Source organism: Poecilia reticulata, linkage group LG7 (assembly GCF_000633615.1).
Source record: "Poecilia reticulata strain Guanapo linkage group LG7, Guppy_female_1.0+MT, whole genome shotgun sequence".
NCBI lineage: Eukaryota > Metazoa > Chordata > Actinopteri > Cyprinodontiformes > Poeciliidae > Poecilia > Poecilia reticulata.
In genome coordinates this window covers 15,604,073-15,628,354 of record NC_024337.1, presented here as the reverse complement: position 1 = coordinate 15,628,354, position 24,282 = coordinate 15,604,073, and the positions used below count along the sequence as shown (strand labels likewise).

At 37.9% G+C, this 24,282-nt stretch overlaps 1 protein-coding gene across 4 annotated transcripts in view; it reads right to left on the bottom strand.

Annotated features, from left to right (window-relative positions):
• Positions 1-24,282, bottom strand: part of magi3a (membrane associated guanylate kinase, WW and PDZ domain containing 3a) — a 133,115-nt gene that overhangs the window by 38,341 nt on the left and 70,492 nt on the right. For all 4 annotated transcript variants that reach the window (XM_008414485.2, XM_008414487.2, XM_017305879.1 and 1 more), the window contains exons 2-3: positions 15,096-15,212; positions 8,856-8,975 (exon numbers count right to left, since the gene is read on the bottom strand). In XM_008414485.2, coding sequence (XP_008412707.1) covers positions 8,856-8,975; positions 15,096-15,212 — 237 coding nt within the window. The remainder of the gene's footprint in view (positions 1-8,855; positions 8,976-15,095; positions 15,213-24,282) is intronic.

Genomic DNA, 24,282 nt, shown 5'->3' with positions numbered 1-24,282 from the left:
TTATATCACTGTCCTGACACTTAATCACTAGAGGACTTCATTTTAGCACGCTGTCGTCAATACTTCAAAGACAAAGGGGAAAAAAAATCAACTTTTTGGGCTAATTGCTTAAAAAAGAGGCAGATGTAATGGAAATCATTGCGTCTTGTGTTAGTAGCAGTTCCTTTTAAAGTTTGCAGTCATAATTACTTTGCTTCAAAATTGCCTTGCATGAAAGGAAACTGCTGCCAATTATATTGTACCTGAAATAATATTTCACCAGATCATTCCAAAGTTTGACGGTAAAAAGTCTTAGAGCAGAGCTACTCAAAATCAAATCTGAAGGGCCAAAAATACATTTTTCAATTAGTGAAAAGTCAATTTACGATAGTCGGTCAAGCCACACTTCAACATACAGTTATACTCATATTAAAATCTCTGAAAAATAATCTGCTTTTTCCACTCTGAGTGAGTACTCTGTTGGTTTTTGTTGTCGCGTCACAGATGACACAGGGAAGTAAACGAGGAAGAATCCTGCTTATAGTTTGATAAGATGATCTTCGTGCAGCTTTTTGGTTGTTTGTAATTCAGAGCTTCGAGAAAATGCTTCGTCAATATGTTTGTGCTTGCTCTCAGAATGTCGTTTCAGATGAAAAACTTTTATTGTGCTAATGGTCTCCTGGTAAATTAAGTACATCACATTTGTGCTGGTTGGAAGAAGAGTAAACACATAAAAATATTGGCAATTTTTCCTTTTGCAGCGAATTTGGAGCGTGCCATGTCGTTCCAATCTATGCTCCTACTCCCAAGAAAATATGAACTAATGGGCTGTTTAAAAGTGAAAGTAAAAAGATGCACTTGTAATGTTCTAATGTCGCTGTGACAGACATGAAGGTTCCCGCTTGCTCTAGCTGACATTTATTGGCCATCATGTCATTGGAGAAACAGCGCGTACAGTTTCACACCAGTTTGGTTTGGAAACGTATATGCAGTTAAAAAATAATGTAAAATCACAGCCTGGTGGCCACAAATATGTTGCTTGCAGCTCAACACGTACTTCTGGAAGAATCTATTTGTGACAATAAATGGCCGCAAAAATCCACTTTTGGTTGTAAAAGCATCACATTTTGCAAGAAGCTTTGTTTGTCTGTTTTTCTTAATTTGTTTCTCTCTTTCACTTCCTTAAATCAGGCTTAAATGACTCTAAAAATTGCTTGATCTGAAGCTTAAGTGATGCAGATGTTCACCACCTGGTCATAACGGCAAACAGCTCACTTCAAAGCAATATATTTCTGGAAAGGTAATATAAAATATTATGGGTTTATGGAATGGGTGTGGTCTTCTCTGTTTTATTGTGCTGTTTGCAATAAAAATGGTTAGTGTAAATATTAGGTACATTGGCATGCTTTTTACATATTAATAACGCTGGCTGCCTTTCGCAAGAGTAGAAGAGAGTAAGGAAACACTGACTTAATCAGTTCCTCATGTTTTTCTGCCTCATTAATGACCATTATTGCAAAAGAAATAAAAGTGATTTATATGAGCCCAATGGGAAAGTCAGTGTGACCACCTCTTTACAGGCTCCTTGGGATCAATGTGTGCTTCAGTATAAAAAACCCCAAAGAAAATGAGAGAAAAGCCAGTGAGCCATCATCCTAACAGCTAACTGTAACCATGTTTTCCTGGCAAAAATAGACACTTGTTGATCGGAGGAAAGTGACTCACCCACTTATGTTGTGTTCTACTACAAAAAAACAAAAAAAACAAGCAACAATAAGAAAGAAAAAAATCAGAAGACCTGCTGTTTGTTCAAGAAGCAGACTGATCGAATAACTGAACATAGAATTTTATTATTTGCTTTGCTCACAGAAAAAATCTGTGAGCAAAGCAAAGCAAAGAGAGGGACGTTCGCTTTAAACCCAGCAGAGAACAGCTGATGCAGACATCAGAGTCCATCGCAGTGGGACGTCATCGACAGCTTATGTCATTTCGGTTTTGTTTTCCTTCCGCCTACGGGTGGCAAATCGACAAGTGGTGGTTTTGTCAGAGGTAAAACGCAGCAGAGCCAGTTGTGCTCACAGGGCTGATCATGTCAGCGGGGCGTTTTTACATTATAGCTCTTAGTGGGTGGGTGGTGAATGATGGCTGGACAGCGTAAAGCAAATTTGTTTTTCGTTTTATCAGTTTGGGCTACCACTAGCACAGCTGTTCACCCGTGCTGCCTGGGTGTGAACCCTGCGAGAAGGAAGTGTTTTTATGTGAGTGAGAGATCTGCTTTCTTTAAGCTCGTCTCCCATTGGAAGGCTGCTGGTCTGGAGAGACCTGAAACTGTAATATTCACCATTAGGGCTTGTGATCATCGGTGGGAAAGAATGTCTGTTCCATGTTCATGAGACAGTATTGATGTCATGCCATCTGTTTTACTCGACAGCTGGCCCTATATCTCATGCTCAGCTTCTGAGACTGAGCAAAACTGAGACCAAAAATATGAGATAAATTTCAGTAATAGAAAGAAAAAAAAATATGATAATTGCAAATGGTGTCAAAGAGCTGTGTTAACACCTCTACGCCTCTCTTCACATCACTGCTGGAGTAAACCCTGACATCAAAATTCTGCTAGAACATGGATGGCCTTTCCAAGATCTTTGAGATGTCTTTTTCATGGCACCAAGAACATATTAGCCTCAACAACACATGATGCTTCATAATGGGAGTTCCCAAACTAGTTTGACCAAAGACCTAACATCCTTGAAAGGAAACAGTCGGCCATTAGAAGCATTTTTGGGTGACAAACTGCTCATGTCTCTATGGTTTTGTTCACACAGCAGAAAAAAATCACCTCTTTTCCTCCCTTGTGTCTTACATCCAAGTTTTCTACTCCAGTCTGGATGACCCTATGATCTTTTCTCACCCCAAAAAATCTGATCTGTGCCACTTCCATATGTGGAACAAATTTGGATACGTGTTTAATTGTTTTCAAAGCGTATGCTGTCTGAAAGGTAATGTTGGATTTTTCTGGCTTTTATGTGAGATGTGCACCACAATTCTGAACCAGAGGAAGCCAGATGTGGTAAATCAGGATGTAAACAATGGATGAAAATTATGATTATGAATGGCTGAAATTAATCACTGAAGCGCATCACATCACAATCCCACCACTCCTGGCTCTGACTTCGCATTCAAACAGACTTCTCTACAGAGATTGGAGTCAATGCTCCACAAAAAGCTATTGCTAGTGGAGGTGAGTTACTTTTCTTAACTCCCTTCTTGCTTATGATACTGTACTGTGTCTTTGTAGCTGAATAACTTCAAATCAATCCTTTATTATTTCCATAAACAATGCGCTGCTGTGACGTCGACATTCTTCTTCTGCGCATGCAGGTCGCTTTGGGGACGTAAATTGTTCACACATACTGTAAGTCTCAATGCAGTCTGGTTTAATTAGTAATATGAATGACAATGCATAAAACAAACAAACAAACAAACAAACTGGATTTTAAACAACAACAAAAAATCGGAATTGACCATCAACTGGCTACTTTAAAAGCAATCTGAACGTATATTAATAAGGTGGTGTCTGTTTTTGTTTTGAAAAAACTTCATTGTTGTGTATTAATGACTTAATCATTTTGCCACCTCTTTACCGTCTGACCCGTTTTGTGATGCATTAAAAAGTTTCAAAAAAATATAGTACAGATATTAAGACCTTGATTGCAACCTATATGGATTATTAGCAAACATGTAATGCAGTTCAAGCAATTCTTTCCAGCATAATGTGTGCACTGCATGGCAAATAATGATAAATTTGGGATAAATGTTGCTGAGCCCTTTACACCAAAGCCTCATTAACCAGTAAGGAAAGCCTCCTGCTCCCCTGGGTGAGACTGGCAGCCAGTGAGGCCTTCACTGACCGCCCTAGGCGGGTAAAGCCCGTCTTGTTTTCTGGCCCTGGCACAGCCTCCAACCCTGCTTGGCATGAGTACCAGCACTTCACAAGCCAACCTTGTAAATGCTGCGTTGCTCTGCTCTCTGTCCTTGTGTAGAGTTTAGTTTCAGCTGCCTGTCATGAATGAACTTTCCTTTCAGTTTATATTCATTCTGCTTCTATAAAGTCATACAAAATGAATCATCGTCCTTTATTTTATTGTTTTTCCTTTGTTTGCACATGCTCTAAATTTTTCTTTTTGGTGCTTTAATTTAGTCTTTTCTGCTTCAATTTGCTTTTTTTGCCTCATTTCGTGCAGCTATGCAAGTTTCATGCTTTCTGTCGCACAATCCCTAATGATTGTTTTAATCTATGAAAGCCCTTTTAGCAAATTCTTGGAAGTGAGGCTCAGATGCCAACACATCAACCTTTTCACCCTTGATGCTGAGTGAATTTTGGCCCAGTACCTTGTGTTTTTGTAATCCACAGACATGCAGCTTTGCCACAGAACTTATAAAACCTTTTAATTCCCCAAAATGAAACCATTACAAACTGCAAAACAAGGACACGCATTTTTGAAACTCTAATTGTCAAAGGAACCAAGTTATTCTGGATTTATAATTTTTCTAGGAGCTATTAATCTGGCAGTCAAGCCAGTCAAGACTATGATACATGCAGGTAGCAAAGACTAACAAAGGGTTCCTAACGCAGGAGAGAAGTTATTGTAGCTCACATTACTGAAAAATCCACTTTAAAGTAAAGGTAACACCTTTTATGTCAATTTTCTAAAGCTTTCTGTGCATTTCAGATTATATATTGCTTTTTGAGATCTTTCAGCTGCCAGAGAGCTTCTCTTTAAATTATTTATCACATCTGCAGGTCAGTTATTGATCAGGTCTGGGTATGGCTTGTGAAATTGAGTTCAGCTTTCTAAAAAAATGTAGCTTAATCACATTTGATTCATGATTTAACAAAAGGGGTGGGGGAATTACTTTTCCACAGAAGGTCAGGTCGACTTGGATAGCTTTGTTCCTTAAAGAAATAAAATCATCTTTTGAAAACCACTTTTTAAAGTTACTCAGGTTATTTATTTATCCATGAGTAAAATGTGTTTGGTCATCTGAAACATTTAAGTGGAACAAAAGAAAGCAAAACCAAAGGATGGAAATAATTCACTATTGCCTTATTCTGTCTTTTTTTGCAGTGAAAAAACATGGATTGTGCAGTTTATACTGTAGATGTATTAGGCTTAAAATGAACTAAGCCAAAAAATAAATAAATAAAATTCTTAGGAATGCAAGAATGAACATTTAATGGAGTGGCATTGACCTCACAAATCGGATGATTGGTCAACCATTTTCAAAATAATAGCCCTCAGTAACAAGCTTTTTTTTCTTATTGACCAGCAGCACAACAAAACAGTCTGTAAAGGTCCCACTGTTGCAGTTACTAAGTCCAGCACAACAGTGAGAGAGAGAGTATCGCTTTCGGTTGTAGATTAACAACCGAAACCCTATGAAGCCTCTGTTGCTCACAGGTTGGGGAAATTAGTCACAGCTGTAAACATGACAGACCAGGTCAATCTTTCCTTTCAATCAGCTACACAGAAAGCAAGGAAAGAGAAAGAAGGCTGACAGAAAGACAACCATAAATAATGACTAAAATTTCTAAAAAAAAAAAAAAATAGTTGTAGGTTGGAAAAGAGGGTGGTTTCCCCAGAGTCTTTAACACATTAGATTGGAGTTGCAGGAAGGAAATTGTTTTTTCAGCCAGCACGACGTGTCACAAATAAATGAGACAAGTCATAAAGCAGACATAAAGCTTCAAGAGGAAATTAGAAAGTGCAGAGTAAAGAAAACGAGTCACAAACAGGAGAAATAACAAAACTCTTATCTAATCTGATGATATGACAGCATACAAGGAATGTTTCTGCTTTATTTTTTTTGGTTAACTTTGGCATTTTGACTTCCAGTTGGTTGGTTTACTACGAGAATATCAGCCATTATGTTTAGACTCGAGCACCAAATATCTACACTCAGGTCTGTTTCCATGTGAAATTTTTATTGAACAATCACAATGTGGAGCCTCTGAGGTCATCCAGCTGGGGCATTAATAATTAACTCTCTGAGGGCTTATGGACCTTTGCCTTCACCACATATATATGCATTACATTAGGCAGGAAAGGACCGAGCAGATCCATTATTCATCCCAGAGACAAGTTCAGAGGCTCAAGGTTGAAAGCCAAGTCACTCAGGGCTGTATGTGTGCAGAGGAGAGAGCTTTAACATAGCCCGGCTTTCCCAACACATTTGTGTGGGTGACCGAGGTAAAGTCTGCTGCAGAAAACTAAATCATGTGTGAAAAGATTACCTCAAGTTCTTTATCACTGCAGTGGGAATTTGATGACATGAGCAATGTGTTGATTTCGCTTGATGCACAGCTCAGCAAATTCACAAGACAATTTCATTCCAGCAGGCATGTCAGAGAGATGGACTGGGACTGTGAATTATAGCAACAATGTGATTCTCTGGTCACTCCGGGGAGTAGTTTCTCTCTGGTTCCCGTCTATCTCCAGTGTTGTACCAGTTCACCTTCATCAAGAACTAGGTCTAAGTGCAGTCCACGCTGTTTAATAATTCGTCCTTATAGTTCAGCACTTCATTGCTTTTCATTAGTTCTGATTCATTTATCAATCTTTTTATGAAATTAATTCTTTAAAAATGCAGGGACCTGGAATTCATGAGTCTATTAGCATTTGATTAAGTAATTGCCCTGCATTTACAACATGATCTTTTGCCAGATTCTTCACATCTGTTTTATGCTCTCCTGACTGTTCACTAAAAATTATCTTAACTGCAAAAACACAAAATCTAACCAAGTATTTTTGTCTACTTTCTAATGCAAATGTCTTAACACACTTAAATTTAGACAGAACTAACTCATAAGTAACTTTTCATTAATATGTAGGAGTAAGCTTGTTACAAAAAGTAATAAATAGAGATGTGCCAATAAGGTTTTTTCCTGCCGATACCGATACCGATCACCCATGATTGGTATCGATCACCGATACCAATCACAGATACTGATCACATAATTATTATTTTTTTAATCATAAGCACTACCGGTTACATTATGTGGAAAAAGGAAGCATAAATTCACCTTAATTTAGACAAAAACTTGTTTTTAATAACTTTTTCCAAGAAAAAAACAAAACAGGCATTCTGCAAATTGTACTGCTATTGCTAATACTATCTTTAACAGACTGAAAACATATGACGGCTCTCAAGAGGCTAAATAATGCAAAAAGTCCAAATAAAACCTCTCAACATTGCCAAAGCAATTCAAGTTTAAAACTTAACATTCAAAGGCAAATACAGGATCCATTGCAATAAAGACCCACCTTAAGCCACCTGAGTTACTGAATGAAAACTTCGGTGATCGGCCCTCATGGGTGATTATTTGTCTCATGTTAGGACAGCGAAAGTTTTAATACGTATGTAAAATTGATTTTTTAAGTTAGATGCTGCAGCTTTAAACAGAGGTTCGGTGTGAGAGTCACTACCAGGTGGAGCAGAAGCGGCGCTCCGTCTGAAATATTACTACCTGTAGCGCGTAGCAGCGGTTCAACAGCGAGAGCAGAATCAGTGTCTTACATCGCAGCTTGACGAATTAAATAATTTTGCGGGTTATTTGTTTAGCTTTCTGATCGTCATGCTAATCCGGGTGAGTGTTTTTAGCTGTGCGCTGCTTTACCTGCTATCTGATCCTCYATATGTCTTTTTTACTGCAGTGAGCCTCGATGTAGCCAAACTCCGTCAAGTATGGCATTGTTTTTATGTCATATTAGCTTCGTTGTGTTGATGCATTTTGACACGCTTCACCCCACGTGCTTCAATTTTCCACCACAACACACAAACTTCCCCATTCACAGTGCGTTATAGTTCCACATCGCTTAGGATTTGTTGCTGCGCGTTTGCGCAGTGTGAAGGAAAGAGGAGACCAGCTGCACAGGCAGGCTGAGAAATGAGATGCAGGTGATCGGTTTGTGTGATCGGCAACAAGAGCCAATGATCGCCGATCACCGATCATGCACTTTTTCACAAAAATCGGCCGATTATGATCGGTGGCCGATCGATCAGCACACCTCTAGTAATAAATCAATTAAAACGAACTCAATAATTTTGATTTGCATAATTTATTGTGTTTCTCTTTTTTTCTACCAAAAACTGGATAGTGCATTGTTCTGAAGAAGACCTTTTTTGAAGGACAATTTGTTTAAAAAGACTACATAATTAGTTTTATTTGTTGTTTATTTACATTGGATATTTAAAATGTCTTCCAATTCAAGTGTTAAATGTTCATTAGAATTTTACTGATCTTTGAGAATGTGTTCTGCAATATTTTGCCATTACCATTATATAACTTGAAGATTGTCTCAAAACAACAACATTATTGTCCAGCAAAATTTGTTATCGCAACAGACTTACATAGTAGCTTGTTTTAGGTGAATACTTTCCTACTACTAATAAGAAAATACCACTTCAAGGGGATCTTTTCACTTATAAAAAAAATGTCCTGTCAAAAGAGAAATAATATGTCATTAGTAGTTTGTAAATGAGCCTTTGTATCTAGCTACAGTTACATTGAAATGAACTGTATGAAAATGGATCTGAATCTGACAATTTGATTGATTTGCATTAGAATAAATTGATGTTATAACTGGATATAAATAGGACCTGGTGGTCTTGTAAAGTGACTTAAGATGATATTTACTTTAACTGGAGTTTGTATATTCAAATAAAACTAAACTGAACATGAGAGAAAACCCTTGGGGCAGTGTTGTGAAAATGGCTCCATGTCAACATGATGTAAGAATCTGGCAAATGTATATTTATTGTTTTCTCATTATCCTCATCTATTATCATTTGTGTTGCCGGGTTGAAAAACATACCATCATATGTGCCGCTTTCCAGCAAGATCCCACTTTCTTCCAGCTCCTGAAACTCCCCCACGCTGATGAAGTTGTAGTCCACTCCAGGTACTTCTCCCTCCCTGGGCTGCCGAGTGGTACCTGCAAACAACGGGGAAGTGTGAGACAGAAGAACAACCCAAGAACAACCCAAGAACTAACCGTCAGGATCGGGGGTTTGGGTTGGGGGTATGGATGCAGTACTGTTTGCAACATGCCCACAGGGATGTGATTCAGCACTCGGGGGAGGGTCTGTGTCTACATCATGAATAGTCAACAGGGCTGGGACCGCAAAGCGATGAATTCATTATTCAAACATGAATCAGATAGGGGGGAAAAAACAGCCTCAACGCAGCAGCGCAGCTGTCAGAAACCAAAGGGAGTGTAACTGATGATAATGAACAGGGTCTTAATTACTCACACGAACTTACGCTGTGCCCAGCAGCACAACCACAATTCTTTAAGGACACTAATGCAACACTGATACAGTATATAAGGAGGATTCTGAGAATAACAAGGAAAGATTTTCTCTTTAACTTCTGCATTATTAATGAATACCAGGAATGTTTGTACATCAGCCCAAAGGAGCAAACAGGAGATTCAACAACTACTTACAGCAATTAAAACAGAGAATTATTATTGCTAATATCAGATCTACAATTAGAACATTTTATTTTGGTTTGTACAAAATGCAAATCACATATTGGACACAATGAGAACTAACTTAAGCAATATAAATGATGAGTTGATGTATATAAATTAATAAATAATTGAAATACAGCTAAGACGCAAATTATTCCATGCAGCCCTTTTAAGTTTAATGAAATCTCTAAATTTTACCAACATGTTGTTTTGTATTTGGAAGTGATACTACTCACAAGTGGCCCGGTCAGTTTTGATAATGGAGCTAAAGATTAGGTTTAATGGGAATGAGATCAAATTACCGTAATAATAGTCAAACAAATACGGATTTAGAAGTTCCCAAAATGATCTCCACAAACTGACTGACCAGAGTTGCTTCCACTAACCTACAGATTAAAGCCTAATCTGATGTTTACAACACTGGCAGTGTTCATGTCCGTCCTCATAAATCCTGGCTTAATGCGCAGAGTTCATAGAGATAAAATTGTGCGGCATTTGTTGGAGTGTTGATGGTCTGAAGCAGCCGGGTGACAGGACTGAGGTCACTAATCCAGCTCTAAAAAGTTAAATATCTAAATTTCCCATTTGTCCAAATCCAAATAAAGCTTGCACATCTCCCGTTTATGGTTTCACAGATCTCCTTGGAATATTGCTTGACAGAATAAAAGCTGATTTTACAACAGAGTGGTCCGTTTCAGACATGATATTTCCTCCTGCAGTTAGAATGTTTGTTGACAGAAAGAAAATGTTAAACTTGATTTAAAGCCCCGTGTGCCTGCAGTGGAGAGACAGCAGGGCTACTAGAAAAAACAAGATTACATCTCAAATGACGGTGAGCCGAGCTGACACGTTAGAGGGCATAAAATCAGTTTCACAACATCATTTTTAATTTATTTGAAAACATTAAATTGGACACAAGACCGTTTTCAACCTTTGCTTTTACACAGTTTTCAAAAAGGAAAAAGGGTCATTTTTAAAAATAGAAAATGGTTTTCTCCTCTGATTATTTGCTGTTTTAGATCACCAACTCATCACTATGAATGCTGAGACTTAAGTCCAGCATCTCAGAAAATTGTAATGTTGCATAAGAGCAATGGACAATGGATTATTGATAGAGAAATGTAAGGCTTTCACATTCACAAGGAAGACTGCTGGCTTGTTAGCTGTCCAGACTTTTGATGCTCAATGCTCAACAATGAGAATAAGCTAAAGAAGAAATGGAAAAGAAGCAGGCTCTTCACTGAGCCAAGAATATTAATGAAATATTGAGTGAAGGAAAAATGGATAACAGGGAAGTTTAGAATACTACTGAAATGTCCATTTATTTCAGGAACTTAATCAATAAATGAAACAAATCATTTAGATTAATTACAAACAGATGGATGCTTGAAAGCCTTTTATCTGTTAAGCATGATGACTTTATGATTATTGCTAATGAAAACACAACATTTCTCATTTAAAATTTACATCAGACAAATTTAAAAAACGAATTAAAAACCAGAGATAAGTGCTTAATTAAATGTGTAATATCAAAAGGTACTTCTAATCTTACTAATTTATTGAATACATTTCAGTAGGACAACATCACCGGATTAAAAATTCTTGTTTTGATCGTATACGATATTGCAATTTTCTGAGTAACTAAAATTTGAGTCAAACTTATCAAAATAGAATGGAAAACTTGTTGAACTTTTCACTGACGTTCTAATATACCGACATGCACTTGTATGAAGATTAATATGAACATTGATAGAGTGAAACACTAGAATATACAGAACACAGAATATATTCTGCAGGTTTTCAACCAAAATCTCCCAAATTATCCGAAAAATTAATACTGAGGTAATTCCGGGACATTATAAATCCCGACTTCTCTGTTGTTGACATAAGAAACACATTTTCCAGCAGAGCTGATTTTCATGCCAGTGAATTGCCACTGAGGCCAATTTATTTGCTGCCTTGGGCTGATGTAGAAATATTCTTGAAATTCATCACTGATGTAAGTTTTCGAGGGAAAACCTTTTTCTCTTATTCTCAGAATCCTGCTCATATGAAACATGGTAGGAGTTTCACAATTCTTTGTAACTGCAAATAGGAAAAAAACATTACACATGTAAGCTGGTTTTCACAGTGGAAATGTCCCGCAAATAAACACCCAAACAGTCATTCGATCATCTGCTGTTCCGCCTTGCATGACCTTGCTTCTGTATGCTTTATGGTGCATGAGTGAGAATGTGTGAAAGTGTAGTGTTAGTTTATAAGACTAGAAAAAGCTATTTAGAGAGTTAGTCAAATAAGCCATTTATACTCTCTTTGTTGAAAGCAATGACCAAAAAAAAAAAAAAAAAAAAACCTTTGCTGGGATTTAAGAGTACAGACATTAGACCAAGTCCTATAGAAGACATGTTGAAATGTTGATGTAAAACTAATATATTGAGCTTAATGCACAGAGATTATCCAAATTATCCAAGTCATATGTTTCAGTTTAATGAACCTTATAATGAAGCTTTAAATGGCATGAAAATGAGAATGTCCTCAAAGAAGGCTGGAAATGGTTCATTTGATGTTTTAACAATCAAATATGCATACAGATAATTCTGGGCAGTGAAATAACCTAATATCCATTTTTTTTGTTTTTCTAGACCTGCTTATTAAATGAAAAAATTAAATTGCATGCTCTGGCTAATGAAATGTAATAAGTGAAGCAAATCTGGAGATATACTTATAGCTCTGATGTTTGTGTCGTCTCGGTGGGATTTACCTCCATTTATATCTTGCAGCTCCCTGGGCTACATTTATTAAATTTATGGGCCACTGTGGATGAGATGCAATCTGTTTTTTTGTTTTTTTTTCCTATGTAAAAAGACAAAGTGATACATTAAGATAAGCCTGCACAGTCAAACCGAGTATCTCTTCAATCTTTCCAACAAATTGCTGCAATTGAAATTGTGGAGAACATTTTCTCCATTTTCTATAGGTACAACTCTTCCTCCATTTTTTGATCTGGCAATGAAACCAGTGGAGCTGATTCGCCTTGCTGTGACAGACATCATCCAAACGGAAAAAGAGATGTAGCCGGATATATAGCCTTGGGGGGGTCAGGATTTAGCAAAGCCTGCAGGATTTCATGGAAACCTGGAGCCCTGGCTCGGCATTGAGCTGATGTCGTCTTTTCTATGAAGCAAGGGCAACGCTTAACGAAGACTCCCTGCGTCTGGTGCAGGAAGGAAAGTCACGCTTGCCTCTCCCCGAGACCTTATTCCGACTGCTGCAATGAGCACAGACGTCATGCTGGAGTGGCTATCCAGGTTCCTCACAGGGTCACGGTGGCTCAGCGCTCTGTGATGAGGCTCTGCTGAAGGCTTGAATGAGCGGAGGGGAAAGGATGCATATGCTGAGCTGCTGAAGCCACGCTAAAATGTCTCACATTGAAAATGTTGGCTTATTTTGCTGTCCTCTACAATGTCAAAGCGAGAAAGGCAACAAAGCGCGACATGCACTAAAAATAGTTCAGGAAGTAATTAGACATAATGTTCAGAATCTTATTTTCACATAAAGTGGATCTAAAATGTATGCAGAAACCCGCTGAAGTTATGTTCTTGATTGATACGACCAGTTCGAAATAAAACTATTAAATTCAGTTTCAGCATTCAGACTTCAATGCTACCATTTGTCCAGTCTGTCCTTCCAAAGTCCTTCAGATCATTCATACTGTGTGGAATCTTTTTTTTTGCCCTGTTGGCAACACCTGAAGGTGAAGTAAAGCTTTTGTTGTTTTGCATGTACGCTTGATGAAATCCCTTTTTGTCAGCAACTTTTCAGAAGATACTTAAAGGTTTAGGGTAAAAAAAAAAAAAAAAAAAAAGAAAAGAAAGAAAAGAAGCTTGCATGTTGAAATTGAATCAAAATATGATCAAAACTATTAGATTAATGTGCAGACTTGTTCAATAAGGTTATTGGAGATTACATATTCTTTACCTTTCCTCCTCAGAATAGTTCAGATTTTATTGAGGGTGCACACTGCCTGTCTGCTGGCTGAAACAAGGCCCCAACACACTGCTTCTATGGGTGCTTTGATGGATGGCAGAAGTCACATATCTCCATCAGCAAGAGAAGAAAATCCTGCTGATTATAACCAAAATATTCAGTATAGCGCTGTTGGGTCTGGAATAACCTTCCTTTAAAGCAGATTGACAGAAATGAAAGCTTTCTAATGATTAATGTTGGGAAACATGTTAAAAGTCCCTTTCTTCTAATGAGAAATGGCAGAAATGGTCGATAACTCCAATGTGCAGTCAAGAGGATCACAGCTTTTCTTTTATTTAAACCTGTTGGCCTCGCTGTCTGTTTTAAAGTCTCTCAGGCGTAAACGGAAAATCAGACTTTTGTGGTTATTTATTTCACCGTTTCCAAGGAGCATTGAACACACTGTAATATAGGAGCTAAAACACCACCAGTGTAAGGTACAGAGAGAATAAGGAACTTAATTTACTGTAAAACATAAATTACTAAGGAAATATGATATCCGTCAATACTGCAATCGTTTTTCCCTGCAGGATAAAAGTATTTTAGCCTTGATAGAAAATGTCAACCTTCCATTTAAAGTTGTTATAAGGTGTTTATTCTCATCACTTTTGCATTAAGATCTGCTTGAAGCCGAACAGCAGGTGTAGTAATTTACATGACTTCAGAGAGAAGAGCTGTTTTCCAGCATCAAAGTGTAGTGAGGTTTTAATTAAACATCCTTTTATTGAGATTGTAGAGAGAGATCTAGAGAACCAAGTTTTCATTAGCTTTATTCAGCACAGGGGGGTGTAACACTGCGCCTCCCCCACCTGTTGCTACAAGTGTCAGTCAGCAGTAAGGATGCTTCTACACCTTTCCATGCTATTTAAGAAAAACAGATTCAGTCATATGGAAATATCTCAGGGTGGGAGACATTTTTTAAAACTGCTTCTTGTCCAAAAGGACATGTTGCCTATTAACCTGTTCAGTTCCAAATTCATGACCTGAAAAGTACTTTGTAAGAAGTAATATGGCGATAAAAGGAAATGAAGGAATGTCTACAATTTAAGACTTAGCATGGAAAATGTAGACATATTAAACTCTAATATCTAACATTAAAATAAATAGTATAATTAGTGACAGACTGCTGCATCCTGGGTGCACAAAGGAGCCTCATTACAGATCCTTCTTCTCAGCAGCTGTAAGACTTTATAAGCATCATTAATCCCAACAAACTCAATAAATAAATATATACATCCATGTAGCTAAGTTTTTCATTTCTTTAAAAAAAATCTAATGTTTTTGCATGTGAAATCACTCAACTCAGTTGCATATTTAAAAAAAAAAATAAAGTATGCTATTTTAATAACAGTACAGGTATTATAATTTATACAGACTCCTATTTATTTTTTTTCCCATCCATCCATATTTCATAATATTTGTTATTATTTATGCGTCCATTTACCTTTAAATTACTGCTGGTACACCTGAATTTTCCAACTGAGACAATAATACCAATAACACCAATATAAGAGAGGAGAATGTAGAGAAGTTGAGGCTGTGGGAGATACTCACAGGGAATGGTGCGCAAGTAGAGGTTGTCCCTGATCACCTGCTGGAGCTTGTGGTCCAGGGAGCCCTTCTGAAACTGCAGACTGAGGTAGTGACGCAAATCCGTGTTCAACACTTTACCTAGAAAGAGGGACATAAAAAATCCCCATCAGTGAACCAAATCACAAATTAACTTTACACAGAAGTCATTTATTCAGTGGTATTGACATTTCAATAACTTGTGAAATCCAAAATGTTCAGTTTGGCTCTTTAAGGTAAACTCTGGACATGTGATTGGCATCTTGAGGATACCAAGATCTGGCTATGTTAAAGCTGTGTCTGGAAAACAGCCTCCAGCCTCTAGCTTCAGAGCTTCAGAGCTTTCTATTTGAGCAAAACTAAATGAAAAAAATAAGGAGTAGGGTTTGCATTTGTCATTTTCTGTTAGTTAATATTGCTTTAGTTAAACATGAACAGCTCACCACCCTGAACAATCCTAATCCTTTAAAAACACTGCTTGAGATTTAAGATACTTATATTATTTTCCAACCTTTTACAAATGCCACCAAAGTAAATGCCGTTTTCCAGATACCGCATCAGTGAAAGACATTTGAAAATAACAGAAGCACACTAGGACTTGGACTTTGTCAGTTTGTTGTGTGATGAAAAAGACGGAACAAAGTTCGTATCCATTGATAGATGGTGAGATTGAAATCTCTGTCAAGTCTTTTTTACAGAAATATCACTACAGCTTTGTTATATTTGTGTAAACACATAAAGGCAGCATTTTTAGTGGTGTTGTCTCATTCTTTGAACCCAACATTGAGTATTGTAATATACTATTGGCTCATGAGCTGGATGTGTGGTTGTGCACCAACGTTTGACTAATGCAAAATGGATTAACACCTCTGAGTCCTGAGGACCTCAGCAGCTGTGCTCAAGCTGCACTTGAGACACTTGAGAAGAAATAGATCTCTCATTGTCCTCCGAGTGAAGGAATGTCAACCAAATGAAGAGACGAGAGGGAAACTGAGAGCGGTCCCTTGTGTTTGCTGCAATGTGCCACATGTGTGGACTCCCTGAGCATTTAGAAGACATTACATCCTGGAGGACAGCTGGAAGTACTCTTTTCTCAAAGTTGTTTTGCAGAATTTGCCCTACAGCTTTCTGAGGCAATGACCGCAAGGATCTCATGATGTCATCAAACACCACATGCCACTTTGAAAAAAGAAAACATGGACTGTAGTTCTACGTGTTGAAACTACTTTTTCCAAGTTGTGCAGTCTCACAACGGCTCTTCAACAGAAAATAATTCTCAGTCGGTTGCTGTAACACTCTTCAAAAAAAATCTAACTACTTTCAAAATCAGTGATACATTTAAAAATTAAGTCAGAAAAAGTACAGTGCTGCCAACTCAATAAAATCACTAAATTACAACAAAACATAATATACAAAATTGACCATGTGCATGAAATTGTTATGTACAATCTAGGAGAGAGAAAGCAGGTAAAAAAGGTTGCAAATTAAAGTAAAGCAAAGACTTGGTTATTTGTACAAAGCCTACATGATAAATGGACCAAAAGAGACAAAAGGAATGCCTTGACTTATATTTTTTGGACATAAATATCCTGATTGAGTTGATAAGGCGGCTGTATGTTCATACATGAGTGATTTATTTGCAGAGGGGCGTTTATCTTGTGGTCTGACTGGTACCTGGAAAACTAAACAGCATTCAATAGCTTTACAATGACTGCTTTCACTCTCACACAGTGTGACATCACCTCTGGTACAAATATGATTTAATGACCATTTAATGTAGAAAGGCTAACAAAAATAAAAGCTGCTCCATCAGATGTTATTGTGAATTTCCTTTGTCATACGTTCTTCAGCTGAATTTGAGCCCATTCTTTATTTCAGACACACTCATACATCAATTCAACATGAGCTAAACCATCAAGAAATTAGCAGAAAGAAGCTGGAAAATTGCTAATTTTCATAGTGGCAAAAAAAATCTAACAGTGAAAGCAATGAAATTGTTTTAAGTGTGAGGCATCCGTCACAAGATTTCTCCTGAGACTCACACAGAGCTATTAATAACAATGTTTCTCAGCAGAAAAGTCCTGCAGGAGAAACTATGATTCATTGAAATAAGAAGTAAAAAATGCCTTAAACTTAATAAATTAAAATTCAGCATTTTGGAAAAATAAATGCCCCCTGCTGTGAGTGGTTTCAGCAAAATGTTGCCTCAGAACTTATCCAAAAGTCGTCCTGAAATTTGATGGAAACATTTCAGTCTTTATGCCCAGTAGGTGTCAAAGTCAGCTCAACTCTTGGGGCTTCAGATTTGCAGCACACACAAACTAATCATCTGCTTTGCTCCGATTGATGTCCAGTAACCAGCAGGGGTAAAAGCAGGGGCAAAGTGTCCTCAGTTATGCAACTCCATGGAGTTTTAAATGGCGCAACAAATTCAAGGAATTTGGGTCAAGGAAACAAAAGCTGTGTCTGACTATGCATCAACTCGAAAGCCACAGGCCTGTGGTTTATGTTCCCAGAAGCAGAAAGAGATGAAAACCCCACAAATTCTGAAACGAGAACATACACCTCATTCCCTGTCACAGGCTGTTTTCGTGTTAAAGTCGATGAAAGTTATTATTCCTTCACCAGAGAGACCCCTAAAATCCATTTTTTACATTTTGCCTGGAGAGATAAGCCGGTTTCAATGTAGGCAACAAAAGAGGTAATTGTCACGAGAGATCAGCCGCAGCTAATGGCAGATACCCCACTGATGCAGTAAAATCTATCTTTTTTCATGTACCCTCATTCGAGAGCGCACACGAACAAATGCAAATCACCCCTGCTGCCCAAAGTAGACAACTCGAGAGCATCTAACAGTGTAGTCTTTGTGGCTCGCCTGTCGGGTTGCGTTAGTGCACTGCAACATATCTCCAAAGATGGGAGCAGAGGCGGGGTAGGGGGGCGAACTGCTATGTTACAAAGCAGCACATCATGCAACTACGAGGCATGTGGGACACAATGGAGGCCTTTGTGGCTGGTCATCTGGCTTCGAGCCGCTCTCTCATACAGGCGGGTGAGACGGTGGATAAAAGCGGGGGCAACAGTTCAAGGACGGAGAGTTATTAAAAACGAAGGGAGCAGGGAAGGGCAGGATGGTGGGAGTGGAGAAGGGTCTCGGCACCGAGGAGTAATGATGATGCATGGCAACACATGTGGAAGCCCACCACACCTCCCTCCGCTTCCCATTTCATCACTTCTCTATCGCTCCATCTCCGACTGCGCCGCTCTCAGTGCGGAGATCCATCAGCCGTAGCAGACCCCCACAGGCCTCCCCACACCCCAAACCCAGATCACTTTCTTACTTACCAGACAGAAAGAAAGATGATCCTGGATCATCTTTCTTTCTGAAACTGCCTGCTCCTCTACCTTTTATTTCCCATTTTAATCAGACATCTTGTCTTTCAAGGGGCATGAGCATGTTAAACACCTGTTGCTGTGCTGCAACCCCTCTGTGCCTTGAACTTCAACTGCAAATTGGAAAATAACCCTGTAAACCTCAATATTTTAAGATTTTGCTAATTAAAAACATGCTGCATAAGGCAACTCCAACTGTCTGTCACAAACAGAAACCAGAGTGAAACCAGAGCACATGTTGCCGCCCATCATCTCCTTGGCAGTGGACAAACCTTTCCTCGCCTTACCATCTGCAACTTTCTGTAAGTGATGTCACAGCAATTAAAGAGAACTGCATCAGTGAGAACAAAATGCAGGACTTCAGCCCACAGGATTTTGTAAAATGCGTAGACTAAACAATTTTGGTTCAATTGTTAGACTTTAAAACCAGCCTACAATCAGAGCAAACTATAGAAAAAGAGCTTCTATTTCAGCCAATATGCTTTCATTTTACAAAATGAAGCATGTTTTTATAACCGTAGAAGGAATTATTTGTGTGTTATTTGCTGCGTAGAAGACATATCCTAGAGAAATGTGACCCAAATCTAAAAGTTTTGATTCTCCAGGTTATCTTCCACAAAATTTGCAGAGATTTTTTGTTTAGTTTTTTATTTTAATTTTTTTTGTCTAGCAGCTCTTTGTAGCCCAAACATGGAGAAGACAGGAACTTATTGTGACACAGAGAACATAGCCAAAAACACCAGAAATCCCTGCAGTGTTGCTGTCTTTTACAGAGAGATTCATTAGATCGTCTATTTAAAGACGAGCAAATGTCAGGGGAATTCTAGAAGTACAGCTCAACTTTCAAAATCATTCAGATTTACTAAAATTACTGACGTTGAAATGCTAAAATTGAATCAAAGTCTTAGTTGAGGGATTTACCTTTTATATACAGCCAGGTTATTGCATCGTCTTTATTCCTGATTTAGTTTCCCTTTACAGATTTATTTGCCTTCAGTTTAATTGTACAACTGACACATCAAACTGAAATGTAAAAAATTGGTGTGTCTACTTGACAACTGTACTGGGATTCATAGTCCTTAAAGATGTAACAGTTTGATAAATAAACATTCAGTTTAGTCTTACCTGACCTCTCAGGAGAAACTATCAATTTTTCTCTCAATTTGAGTCCTTCAACTTGGTGTGAATCTTTGCACATCACCTCTAAGTTCAATAAGAAGCATCACAAAGATCCACCAAAGCACCAACTTAACGGGCAGCATAATTACAATGAGCATCCGTGTTCAGAGATCTTTTCCTAAAATAGTGCAGAGATGGTGCAGGGAAGTCACAATCAGTGGTGGCAGCGGGCGTCTAATGAGCCATTCTACGACAGTGTAGCTCCAGAAACAGTGAGGAAAACCCCTACCATCTGTTAATTACCACCTTGTTAGATTCATTTGGCAACTCTGGGCAAGAGCCAGACAGAAAATCAACAGACTCATAGGGACAACAGGTTTTATATGCTCCCCATGATGGAAAAGGAAATCTTAGTATTGCTTTCTTAATACACACAGCTACGGGCAACTCCAACACCAGTAGCCTCTTCCAGCTGAGCGATCCTTATGCTCAGTTAAAGTAATGGTGGCTAAACCTCTTAAACACTATTCCTTTAAAGTGGAAAGTTGTATTTTCTGTCAGTAACAACTCTTTTTATAAGTGTCTGGCTGTCATAAAGAAAATGGCAGGGAATCTATTAGAAGATACAGAGTCCAAAAGATTTATTAGGTAGTACGGTACACTTTAGGATGAAATAAAAAGTGACATATGGAACACTCACTTGCTCTTTTTCCTCCATTCAAAGTTTTACAAATCCACCTTGAAATGCAATTAGTGGGAATTTATCTTAACATAAGGTCATTCTGCACAAGCTGGGTGTTTCAGCTGTCAAACTAATAGCAACAAGGTCGGAAAAGTTACAATGCAGTTAAAATATGTTGATGTAAAGCATTTATAGCTACTTTTAATCAAAAAATGAAATGCTTTAAGAAAAAACCCCCGCACACACACACAATCTGGCTCGCTTTATGAGACTCTTTATCTAAGCTTACTCTGCCATAAGGAGAGTGACATTATCGGCGCACATTTGGCAGAAATGTGTAATCAACTGTTTTAGAAGATATTTAAAAAGGAATGATCTTGATGCACAATGTGTGGAAACTTGATGTTATGGGTGGAAAACTGTCAGTGCCATAGTCATCAGCACACGCAACACAGATGGCATCCAAGGCACTCAGTGTTCAGAAATATGGGCTCTGCTATGAGTCGCTGTGCTTGCTCTTAATCGCTGACTCTTCAGGATGCCCATTAATTTGGCTACACATGTGAGATAAATTGGGCTTGGTGCATTTTTTGGCTCATTTAGCAGTACACACCTACACCGTTGATACTCCACTTCACAAAAGCCCAGCCAGTGTAGATGTATATAATCAGTTTCTACTTAATGAGGTGAGTTTCCTTTAAATTAATGCTCCCCCTTTTCTTCACAGCCAATTGAAGAAAAGCATCAAGTATTTTCTTTCCTCAAGGGAGAGACAACCTTGGAAATGTCCTTTCATTGTTTGATTAGCAGACCAGGGTTAAGTACTGACCACCATGGCCTGTGCTGTAAAATAATTCTAGTCCTCAAGAAGTGCCCTTCAAGGAATCTGTATAAATCTGGGCTTTACCACCTCATGGTTCGCTCTTCAAGAAATAATCAGGGCAAACTAAATTGTAAAAGAAAATCGCTGCTCCTAAAGCTGCTCGTAATCTACATTTCTTAGGAAGGCTTACCTGAAAATATGTACAAGTGTTTCACATTTTGTGTAACATCAAGTTCTGTCAAATATATAATAGAAAATGTATGTGTTGTTTTGATGCATCCCTGTTTTGTATATTGGAACCAAAAGCATACCGTGATTGAGGCATGAATTTAACTTTGTTTCCATAAAGTAAACAATAGCACAATAAGCTAATGGCTTTAAAAATAGTCCAAAACAATATATATTTCTCTCAGAATTACAATATTGCCATATTTCTAGAGAAACATAAATAAATCAATCAGAGATTGGAGTCAGACAATTTACCCTTGGCATTAATAGATAACAGAAAAAAAAAGTGACTTTTCATTTTGATATATCAACCTGTTTGTTGGTTGCTATACGTTGATAAACTTTATTAGAATTAAATAAAAATCCCAAAGTTTGGAGACAATGCTTTGATGCATAAATGGGGACAATCATGTAATTCCTTGATTTTCTTCTGTTTCATAGAACTTAAAGAACTTAAAGCACAATTTTTATCCTAGTTCTTAAAAAAATGAAAATTGAAATCAGTCATCGCTGGAATTGAGAAATGAGACCACAAAGTAAAATTAATGTTGGCCAGGATAAGTCAAATTGATGCATTTCTAAAAATGTCCCGTCTTCATGAAATCTGTCTCAAAACTAAACAGCTTAGCTAATGTCATAGTGACCGGTTAAATTAGCACTGAGGGTACTTCACCACTAAAATTATTGGAAAGAGCAGCTTGAAGAAAAAAAGCCCACAGTGACGCATTAAACAGAAATTGGATTACATTAAGTTCTTTTGCTGTCTTCTGATTGCATCTGATTGTCCCTAGTTACAAATCTAAAACATCCAACCTGATACAACCCAAAGTGGAACTGATAAAACCAAAGAGCAACTATTAAGTCTGATTACTTTAATTAAAATGCTTGAGTCAGATCCCTTTACTTAAAATGAAACTGTAAAAGAAAGCCAATATAAAAAGATATAATTAAAAAAAATAGATTTTACTTTTTCTATTAGAACAGTTTAAACGTCTTGGGGTCTTACTGAAAGTTTTGTAAAATAGATTAGAGAAAATACTGCAACATGGCAGGTTTTGCTGTGCAAAGATAGAAACATTCAGTCATCTTCTCTTGTGAATGGGATCTGCATCTTTAGAGCCAACACAGACAATAACCCTGCAAAAAATAAGCTTCATAAAATTCAGACTTTTACAATGTTACAAGGTTATTTCAAAACATCATCTGGTTTTCAGAATTATAGTTTTCACAACATAATTGATACATAATGCTTTTAATTGTAATTTTTATGTATTTTTTCATAAGGAAACTAAAATATACCAGGTTTTGTAGGAAAGCAATAACTGTTACAGAAAAATAGGTATCAGAAATGATACCTTTGGCAATAGAGGGCTGGAAAAACTCATCACACATGAGAGTAAAAATAGAATGCTTCAATTTTTCTGCAGTTTATTATTTCTCTGCTCGATAGTATAAACAAGTTATATAAAATGCATTGACACTCCATATAATGAGTAAAAATAATATTCCTTAACTACTGTCAGGGGAAGAAAATGGATAGACAAGATCATTTATGTTTTTCTTTAATTTATGTTGACTTTAGAGCCACAAATTATAGTTCTGCAATAAACTTTTATTTGTAGTTTATTGCAAAGCAAAAAGTGGGGAAAAAAAGGCCTTGGTCTTCTTCTTTCCTGGTTCTCTTAATGCAAGCTGACTTGAAGTTGAAGTTTAAAGGAGATAAAGAGGCAAAGGCTGGAATCTTTTCCTCCTCTGAGCTGAGCCAGTTCCTAATCAATTCTAAATGCTTCACTGCATAAAATATTTTTAAAACCCAGACGACCCAAAACAAAAAGCCACAGTTGTGTTTTTACCATTTTTTCCCCACTTGGTGGTGGCTTCAGACGCCCAAATGTGATCTCTGAAGTGTTATATTTTTTACTACGTCCTCTTAAATCAAACCTGTCAGACACTACTGCAGGCTAAACTCTGCACCTCCAGAATTATGACCGAGCATCAGACTGACACAGAGGACAGAGGGAGCAAAGCACTGGAGCACTGGAGTTTTTTTTTTAATGCTTTAAATATTCTTGCTCTTATCTTTTCAGCTGCGTGGTAGTGAATGTACTTTCTCAAACATTTAACTGTGAGCTCAAATCTTTTGTGAGGCATGCAAATCTGCTTGAATGACTGCAGAAAATTGTAACAAAATGGAGCAGAACGTGTTTGCTCCTGCATATATCATCCTTAAAGAGCACACTTCTCTCTCACGCCACTGTTCCTCTGGCTACACAAATGTGAAGGGGAAAAGGGCTTTGCCCTGCAGGAGCGTCATCAAAAGCCTGCTGCTGTTTGACATCATTGTGGTTTGAAACATCTGCCTGTCCCTCAACACACACACACCTGTCGTATACACACACATACACATGCATAAAGCCCACGGGCAAATAATCCTAACTCGCACTGCAATGGAGCAAACATGTGCATGTTCAATCACAAAGCGTGGCTACCAAAGAGCCTGGATGACAAACAAGAGATCAAAGAGGACCTGAATGTTTTTTGTTTCATCTCCATGACAGAGAATTGTTTTTAGCCCCTATTCCATGCAGAGGGAGACAAAGAGTTTCGCTGTGATGCAGAGATCAGAAAGAATGGAAGATGCATCACTAGGGGAATCATGGAAGAATTGGGTGGAGAGGAACCTGTGGATTTTGGTCCTCCTGGACCTGGACACCGTGTATCCAGTCAGCTGGTGGCGTCACACATCCAGCTCAGGAAGGAATCATCTTAACCTCTTAACTCACTTGATGAGAGGTGGAATTTGGAATAAAATACTAAGCTATTGACTTTCTTTCTATGGAGCAAATGAGGAGGAGTTTGGATCTCTTGGTTTTAAGGGCCACAGTGTTAAATGTCACCAATTAATGTGTCTACAGCAGCTGGAAGAA